General features: G+C 39.8%; 1 protein-coding gene and 1 pseudogene across 1 annotated transcript in view; one reads left to right on the top strand and one right to left on the bottom strand.

Moving 5' to 3' along the window:
- The first annotated feature begins 3,711 nt into the window (after positions 1-3,711).
- Positions 3,712-4,657, top strand: LOC149045335 (QRFP-like peptide receptor; annotated as a pseudogene).
- Positions 4,658-5,967: 1,310 nt separating this feature from the next.
- LOC149045334 (ATP-dependent RNA helicase DDX24-like) overlaps positions 5,968-9,857 on the bottom strand; it is a 10,610-nt gene continuing 6,720 nt past the window's right edge. Inside the window, exons 9-14 of the mRNA XM_089205892.1 lie at positions 9,819-9,857; positions 8,604-8,700; positions 8,234-8,311; positions 7,901-7,965; positions 7,509-7,607; positions 5,968-7,080 (exon numbers count right to left, since the gene is read on the bottom strand). The exon at positions 9,819-9,857 is cut by the window's right edge and continues 79 nt beyond it. Of these exons, the coding sequence (XP_089062018.1) occupies positions 6,998-7,080; positions 7,509-7,607; positions 7,901-7,965; positions 8,234-8,311; positions 8,604-8,700; positions 9,819-9,857 (461 nt within the window). The 3' untranslated portion in view covers positions 5,968-6,997. The remainder of the gene's footprint in view (positions 7,081-7,508; positions 7,608-7,900; positions 7,966-8,233; positions 8,312-8,603; positions 8,701-9,818) is intronic.

The raw sequence follows: 9,857 nt of genomic DNA, 5'->3' as shown, positions 1-9,857 counted from the left end.
TCTTATGACTATCTATTGATTATCTAGTCAGTTTAGATTGAAACCATTCTGTATCCTCATTAAGCTTTTGGATGACGTCATCAGACTTAGGCGATGGCTGCATCTATGTAATAGCATCTTCATGTATATCACTGAATGAGATATCCACATTCTCAACTTTTCACAATTACGGACGAAGCTATAGCTGGTCGCGTCTTTGACGCATGCTTTATGGGTCTGTTTAGAACTGCGTGTTTGTCTAGGGGAACCTTCGAGTTTGTCGTCACGATAACAAAGGAGTCAGTTAGGATTTGTCGATGTTTTGCAGTTATAAAATACACCAGCACTCGAGGAAACAACATTTTTTTAACTGAATCGATAATTTCAAGATGCAACAGAAGGATAAGTTGTAAATGCCTCTGTTATCAATGTTCTGATCCATTGTATTGCTGAAGTGTTTCAATCCAGATTGACTGACCATGGCATATATCTCCCCGATTTATCTTTCCACTGATATAATACTATGCCAGCTAAAAAAAAGCGGTGTTCTTGTTAGTCTATTTTCTAGCCCCTCATTATGATAAAAAAAGTGTTAAAACTCTTCAGCACTGGCTGTAGAAGAGTTTCTTCAAGGGGATTAAGGGAACAGTCCAGGTGTGGGGAGGGAAGGAAAAAATTGGCGAGGTCTGGAACCTGGGGACGACGTTCTCACAACTGGCGATAAAACGCATGCTAGTCAGCGGTATCTTCAAGCGGTTACCGGTTACCTCGCCACCAGGGAGACTCGCCACCAGCGAACTCGCCACCAAGGAACGATCTCCCCACCAACGTACTCGCCACCAAGCGAAGTCTTCTCGCCACCAACCACCAATAAAGAGATAAACTAGAATAAAGTAGTCGAGGAGAGTAGGATGTTCGAACGAGCACAATTCAAATCGGCCGAATGTTTGTGCGCTTGTCTGTATTTAAATTATGACCTTCAGCGACGTGTTAGATGTGTTCCGTTCCTAACTCATTGACATCAAACCGTATCGCGTTTGTCTTTTGCACGTAAGCGAGGAGAAATTGCAAAACTCGATGCGAGGAATAAAAACTTTCTTCGGTTTCGAACGTGCTATCGACAACATACTTTATAAAGTTTGAGTACAGACAAGCGAACAAACTTATCAGCCGAACATCCTACTCTCCTCGACTAATCTCTTTATTGGTGGTTGGTGGCGAGAAGACTTAGCTTGGTGGCGAGTACGTTGGTGGCGAGGTCGTTCCTTGGTGGCGAGTTCGCTGGTGGCGAGGTAACTGGATACCGGTGAAATTCGTTACTAAAAGGGAAAACTAAGATTTGTAACTGCTTCCGTTGAAGCTAAGTGTTACCGCTTCTGAGAAAAGCTGCGAAATATTTTCTGGTTAGGTTGACGATCCATGATTAGTTCTTTTTAGACAGAAAATTATAGTTAGCGTTTCAGTTCAAGATAAGACCCCGTGTGATCAAGATCGTTTTTGAATAGAAGACAAGTTAGACTGTAATCCTCGATAAAGTAATCAAGACCCGCGAACGTTGGTAAGCAATAACGGTATCCAGTCACCTCGCCACCAAGCAGACTCGCCACCAGCGAACTCGCCACCAAGGAACGATCTCGCCACCAACGTACTCGCCACCAAGCGAAGTCTTCTCGCCACCAAGATTTATGCGATAAATCAGCCGAAACCATCCTTCAAAATGGCTTAAATGACGAAAAAAAGGGTGGCACAAAATTTGCGCTTCCATCATTCGATAATTTGGGTGGCAAATGCCTTCCCTAGGAGTAAGGTTTCTTAGCTAAGTTTTTATTTTCCATTTTCATTTCTTTAACTGAGCTCGAATCTCAGATTTTTCCCCTCATGGTCGAAATAACCGATTGACACAATTTTAGTTCTGAAAAGAAGTGCAGCACATTTTTCACCAATAAAAAACAACAAAAACAAACAACAACAAAAAAGAAAATGAAAGAGGCTGTTAAGCAAGCTGGCTGAACTGCGCCGTTTTGTGCTAAACATATAGATTTTTGTAATTCTGACAAATTCCCTTTTTAACTCGTGAATTGCGCGCATGCGCAAGAGCGAGTTATAGATATGATGTGGGGAATAGAATTCGCTCGCTCGCTCGCTCGATTGGTCGATTCCTGTAAACTTTTTTTAGATTTTAGGCTTTTGAGTGCATTTTATAGTTTTTGGCGAGCAATAAACAGACGAAATGGCGACCTTTGTTGCTAAGAATAGTGGTGGGGTGAAAAAGAAGCCAATGATAATCTTAAAAGAGTTTTTTTTTTCGTTTTAGTTTCAACAAGCGGCGCCAGCGACTAGCAGGCATGCAAGGATTCACACTGAAATAACAGAACAACCTTCGTTTTTCATAAAATTGTAATTTACAATCCTTGAACCTGAAAACAATCCGAAGATTCATTGAAAATATCACTTACTGCTAAGAGCTCGGAGTTTACAGATGTTCACAACTTTTTCTGTTATAGCGTGAGATTGAGGACAAAATTGATCATTACGTTTCGTCGCGTGTGTTTTTCCTGTGTGAAGCAACAGAAGATGCCGGCGACTGACGAAATAACAAGTTAACACGAAAATCAAATAACACCTAAAAAAACAATTTTAGCTACTGATTTTCAGTGAATTTTTAAAGAACAATTTTCTTTTAAGTTTCAAGACAATTTGAAGATTCAACATACATACAACGTACTAAAATGCGAAAGTTACACACCACAAAATTGATAAATAGGCCTGAAATGAAATTCTATCTTGTTATTGATTATACGTTGCCTAGCACGTGACTTAAATCTACCCAGGCGGAGATCCAAAATGACAGTGGCAGGCTTGGCTTAGTTATATCACTCAAAACTCGTTCCCGTTTGTCTCATTTGATGTTTTCATTAAGACAGTATTGCCTTGATTTTCTAATATTTACAACGAAAGACAGTAAATTTCACTTTTCACTCACATTTACTTCCAACCTTTTCTTTTGAACCAGAAACAAAAATGATAGACGTTTAAAACACATGACATCATCCACCTTGTAAAATGTAATAGCTGATCATTTCAATTGTAATGCCTTCTTATCCCAACGTTACTTTGTTTCTTTGCGACATTAGCGAACACTGAACCACTGCTCGTACTCTAGATATGACAATCAACCACAAAATTCCCTAAACCAGATAACATTGAACATAATCTAAAAAATCATGTGTCAATTCACGAGTTTGCTCACAGAGCACTTTGATTTCCTGGCAGACCCAATATTCAAAGAACACAACGTTGCGTGAAATAAAGACTCAGCTTTTTTAGAGCTGAGCTTATCCCGTCAACCAAGTATTCAGATATTTTATGCTGACTTCTTCAAACAGTAGCGACTAGGAAGCTACAGATCCAAAAATGTTGACGTCCTCGCAGGCTGATAACGGTAGGAAAGCCACCTTCACAAATGGCGCCTGAAAGTGTCCAAAAAATAGCTAACGCTACCATTGCTGCTGCTGCAATACTTGTGAAAAACGCACAGCACAAACAGCTTTAACATTTTCCATCAATTAAGTGCATATCCCCTTATGACAGAAGTGATGCACTCTTCAATGATGGAGAAAGCCTGGGTTTAATGGATGTTTTTCCGATAATTATTATTGCATGTCACTATCTATGTCGCCTTTCGGTGTACGCGCGCGTTGCAGACCTATTTCCTCTATTTTTGCTTTAACCATGGCACTTCAATCTCTTTCAGGCTCCACGGTGCAGCCTCCATTCTCGTATCCATCAAGAATTAAACTCACCTTCGCCATCTTATACACTGCAATCATTTCAATGGCCTTAGTTGGAAACATTTTGGCGATCTATATTCTGTACAAGAGGCCAGAAACAAGAAGATTAACAAGCTTCATGTACGTCAACCTCGCTGTGGCCGACCTGCTCGTAACAGCTGTTGTCATGCCTCAGTCGATGGAACTCATCATTTTGGATAATCTGTGAATCGACGGAACATTTGGTGAATTACTTGCCAAGCTCATCATTTTTGTTTTCTTCGTGGCGGTCACAGCGTCCGTCTTCTCTCTAACAGCCGTGGCTTTTGACTTCTTCTTCGGGATTGACCTTCCCATGCAAAAGTTCCCTCGCTTTAGGAACAAAAAGATCTTGGTTCCCACAATTTGGATCACTTCAATGTGTCTGATGACTCCATGGTTGATCACAATCAAAGTTAAGAACTCCAGGTTAGAATTTAAGTTTACTCAGTTTGGCGAAACTCAAGCAGCTTTGAGAGGTATCTTTCTTTACATCGTAGTCACCATCTACTTGTTGCCCCTAGTTACCATGTGCATTCTCTATGTACACGTCTGTCACACACTGCACAAGCACAAACTGCCGGGCATCGCCATCAACGATCACGCAAGAACTCGGGCCCATGCTACCAAGCGTCAAGTTATTCATATGTCGATCGCTGTCGTTGTTGCCTTTGCACGTTGTTGTCTTTGCATTTGGCTCCTGATATACCATATTCCGTGCCGCATTTAAGAGAATGATAACTTATCCATTATCGAGAATCTCATTTGCTAGCAAGAATAATGAGAGCGTAAGAAGTGTAACTAGACTGCCTATAAGAGACCCGATTGTCCAAGGAAGAGAACATTACCAGTTTGAAAGTTCTGTGTGAGGATTATTGTTAACTCTTCATAGGTTTTATTGGTTACCGGTCACCTCGCCACCAAGCAGACTCGCCACCAGCGAACTCGCCACCAAGGAACGATCTCGCCACCAAGCGAAGTCTTCTCGCCACCAACCACCAATAAAGAGATAAACTAGAATAAAGTAGTCGAGGAGAGTAGGATGTTCGAACGAGCACAATTCAAATCGGCCGATACGTTTGTGCGCTTGTCTGTATTTAAATTATGACCTTCAGCGACGTGTTAGATGTGTTCCGTTCCTAACTCATTGACATCGAAACGTATCGTGTTTGTCTTTTGCACGTAAGCGAGGAGAAATTGCAAAACTCGATGCGAGGAATAAAAACTTACTTGAGAGAAAATGAAACTTCATGGGAAGAAATAAGTGATGAAATGAAACTCGATAGCAGTCGAACGTGCTTTCGACAACATACGTTTATAAAGTATGAGTACAGACTTATCAGCCGAACATCCTACTGTTCTCGACTAATCTCTTTATTGGTGGTTGGTGGCGAGAAGACTTCGCTTGGTGGCGAGTACGTTGGTGGCGAGATCGTTCCTTGGTGGCGAGTTCGCTGGTGGCGAGTCTGCTTGGTGGCGAGGTGACTGGATACCGTTTTATTATATTCAAGTTGTAACATTTGCAAGCTCATTACAAGTCCAGTGACCAGCAGGCCAAAGTAATTGAATTCAGCTCGATGGATTACGACTCTGCAGAACGTGATCCACTAAATTAAGGGTTGACTTAACCTGTTTTGTCTCCATGCTGCATTTGGCTCGCATAATGGTGTAATACATATAATAATATAAAATATAATCATTATCATAGAAAATGTAGATTTTTACCGCCTTGATGTGCAAGTGTTAAAATGAAGAATTGTGTAGAGATCTAGTTGCCTCTCATTTTCGCACTTTTCTTTTCATTTCGGATGCCGTTTGTCAGTCATGTCATAAAAAACCTTAGCAATACCCGGCATCTGTCTGGGAATCGAGATCTGGCCCGCACTCGACAGAATGGAGGAAGTAGAGCCTTCAAAAGAAACAAAACAAAACAACACAAAAATATTCACTTTACCGTGACAATGCAAATTGCGTTCGAAATGAAATAGCTCGTAAAGATGGAAGGCAATGCAGCACAGCGTCACGGCTCATAAAAGCGTACAGTGTAGACCGAGCCATAAGTTAAAACTGGTGCTTTGTGGATTAGTTTGTCCTAGTGGAATTAAGATCGCAAACCAAGCCACCTAACCATACCAGTCTTGGCTTACAGTTTGGGATGTTGATCGGTCATCAGGACCGAGAGAGACAAGGTAGAATCGGGTCATCAGATTTCACATACGACTAAGCCCTGCGCGTACTCACGTCAAATCGCCAATTTCACCCAATTTCACACATATTCTCATAGCATTGATACCAAAACAACATTCACGCATAAACTAAACGGCAAAGATTCAAGGCAACTTTAGTGTGAACGAGTCTTAGAGTGATTTCTCAGCAAATGACTTATTTATTGGAAAAGGGTTATTCTTCACGTCTCCTCAAGTAACGTCATGCACACCTACGTGTAGTTTGGCCCTCTTAATATTAAAATCTTAGCACAGCCTTCCAACGATTTCTCTCACATTCTGGGGTCTCAGTACATTTAAGTAGCTGTCGATGATGTAATGAGCAAATGTGCCAGAAAAGGCGTAAGATGAAACCTAAACACGAGACCCTGCTCAACAAACGGCGGTAGACCGGCTTTTACTGAATCTCCTTCTTACTACACATCTACATATTTTTTTAAAATTTTTTTATATATATGAACTAGCGAAAGGTTTGCGGACAACATTTGTCAAGCATGTGAAAAATAATTTCCCTTTAAAACAGCATTATCAGTTCCATTCCGACCCATTCTTGAAATCTTCATATGACCAACGGCAATATGACTGAAACAATCCTAACTTTTAAATTCGGGCCACTGAGTAAAGAACAAAACATCTGTAAATCAATTCAAATCACAAATCAAGAAAATGCGCAAAGTGGACATGTGTTGTCAGACTGTGACTAGTTGCTTTGTCCAGTCGTATTATACCGCGAGTCTGAAGGGTGGTGTCCCGAAGATATATGAACGCCATTGCTTCAAGTTACATTGCATCCATATAGCATCGGGGTCAAAGACTTTAAGACGAAATTTTAGTTTATTCTACCACTGACTAGTCAACCTTGCTCAAATGAACTCTTTCTCTTCCAGTCCAGTTGTTACAAGTAAGAATCTTTCTCCATTTCGTGTTTTTTAATCTCCCTTCTTCTTTCACGATCAGTTGTCGACCTCGTTTGAAGAATGCAAGTTACGTTTTGCTTTTCTTGTTTCTTTTCTTTCTTCTTACATCTTCAACAGCCACTTTTTCATTATCTTCCAAATTCGTTTCGGCTGTGTATACCAAAATAAAACGAACATTTAGACAGTTGGCACATAACGAGGAAAAGAAAAAAGCATTTACTTAAAGGACAAGAAAACCAGCGGATGGCAGCAGGACGAGAGAAGATAAAAGACAAACTAACAAACAAACAAAACAGTAACATAAAGGAAAAGAAAAGGAAAGAAGAAAAAAAGGTGCCTAGCCTAAAAACTTTTCTTCTATTTCACTAGTGGAAAACTTTTGTCCCCTTGAGGTAATTTTGACTTCATTTAAATTCCTCCGCTATTTTTCTTATTTTTTTTCGTTCTAAGGTTGCCCAGTTGACACTAAGTCTCTTAAATCATTAACAATACTCTTCACTAAAGATCACAAAACGATGTGTTTAGCAACACATCATTTTGTCCCTCAAAATACTCTTGTTTCTCTATTCACTTAATACCTTTGATCCCTGGCATTATAAGGGATCCAGTTTTAGTCGGGTACTTTCCACTAAAACCAGCAGGAATCAGAGGTGTCTTCAGCAAACCAGTAAGTTCCGCTGTAAAATAAAACAGCACAGATATAGATTGTATAAAAGTTTTACCAATAAATGAAAGGAGCACTTGACTCAACCTAAGCTAACGCTAACCCACACCTACCTTTTCATACTTCCCTTTCACATAGAACTCAAACGTAAGAACCATGGGAACAATAATCCACACCCCACCCTACTACTACAAGCCAAATGTAACCCATTTTGATTGCACTGAGATATTATCAGCCTGCAAGATCCATTATTTTTGGTGGGACTGTCAGTACAACCATTGTCTGCCTTAACTAAAGGTTGATTACCTTTCAATTGCTTCAGCTTAACTTGTCGCTCTTTCTTTTCTCCCTGATCTCCGAGATCTTCCAGTCTGTAATAAACTCTTTTAAGGAAAATAAACTGAACAGGACAGTTAACAAAATGTGACATCAAACCTTCAAGGCAGTAAAGTTCCAGAACACCAGTTCCGCCCGTTCCGTTGAAATGTTTCTGACAATAAATGCGTTCAAGCCCAAACCACCTAAGACTGATGTTGAAGCTACTAGTCTAGTTAGTCCCTGACCACGTGATAGCACACAGGAGCGTAATGATCGAGAATGTGCATGTAAATGAATGAATCATCTCATCGAAAAAGATACAAATCTTCGTCAACTTCAATGTCCATGGCTTTGGCAGAGGCAAGTATCCAGTCATTACTTGACTTTTTGCGCCTAAATCTGTGAATATGGTTCGATGGCTTTCATTAAAGGGGGAGTTTAGACAAAGAGAAAGGGAGGGGAGGGGGGGGGAGGGTTGGAAGGAATTGAGAATGAAGGAGAGAACATCCGTAACTGCGTGAACAATTCTTTGTGCGAAAAATGCTGAGCTGTCGAGCTCGATTATCAATTTGGGCCTTTTTCTTACGCGAAAAGACAAACAAACAAAACAAAAAACGAAGAGCTAACCAAAAGATAATTGCCATATTTCTCTTTTCCTTTCTTTCTTTTTTTTTTTTTCATCTTCACCTACTTGTGTTCTTCTTTGTCAATTTGCTTGGCGAGAGAAATTCTTTTCCTAATGGAAGACATAAAAGACACATCAACTGGAAAGGAGGCTAGCTCGTTTCCTGCAACACGAAATTTTAAAAAGAATAAAATCAAGAAAACAAATATGAACAAAAAAAATTAAAGAAACAAACGAATGACACGAGAGACTGTAAGTTAACCCTTAAACGCCTATTAATGACTGGCATCTAGTTTCTTCTGACAGCATCACTCCTGAATCAAACATAAAGGTCACGAGAATACAGGGAACGACCATCTAAAGAAACTCTTGAGTGTTAAACAAATTCTCTTTGTTAGTTCCATAGAAAATTCATGGAAAATGGTGTGGAGAAAATGCAAACTGATTTTTAAGGGTGTAAAGGGTTAAATTGTAGTCGGGCTCAGTAAACTCCTAAAGACGATTACGATGTACCTTTTCCTCCTAAAATATTGGTTGCGGCTAAAAGAAATATTTATCATCTAGAGGGGTATCATCTTCGTGCCATGATAAATTTTCTTAACCATGTGATCCATAAGAGTGACCAGCCTCCAACTTCTCCTAACGACTGTCACCCCCAAGTAAATATTTTTAAAAAGGTTATAAATGTATCAAACACAAGATATTGGGTACTTAACCTCTAACCTTGTTATCAAATGGGTATCCAATCATTCTCCTGTTAACAAAGCTATCCTTACACGCATTAGGTAGGATAACCCAAGTAAGAATGAACGGAGTAACCATTACACGTCATCAACCCAAAATGCCTTGCGTACCTAACAAGATGGCGAACACGGGTAGTTCGAACTTGCCGTGAAGGCCAGTTTTGAAAGCGGAAAAAAAAATTAACAAGGTTACAGGTATGGTTTTAAGGACCAGATATCTTGAGTTGATATATTTTTAGCCCTTTTACCAGTATTTGATTTAAAACTGCAGGTTCTCTTTAAAGCCACGAGATAGAGGAAATGATCACCAACTAAAGAAGCTCTTGATTGTTAGACGAAATCTCCATGTCAACACCTTAAGAAATATATAAAGAACAGTATGCATGGAAAATATGCATACTAACGTTGAGGCGTAAAGATTTATCTAACTAAAAAGGAAATTTAGACGAATGGCACCTTAAACTGAGAGAGATTTCCAAATAAACTTTTAGAGTTTAACTGTTAAAGAGATACGTTGGAGATAATAAAGACACATCACCTCCATTAAGTGCCTTCATAATTTTCTTGTATGATCCCA

Source organism: Pocillopora damicornis, chromosome 5 (genome assembly GCF_964200805.1).
Source record: "Pocillopora damicornis chromosome 5, jaPocDami1.2, whole genome shotgun sequence".
Lineage (NCBI taxonomy): Eukaryota > Metazoa > Cnidaria > Anthozoa > Scleractinia > Pocilloporidae > Pocillopora > Pocillopora damicornis.
The sequence above is the reverse complement of the archived record's forward strand: the minus strand, read 5'-3'. Positions and strand labels throughout refer to the sequence as shown.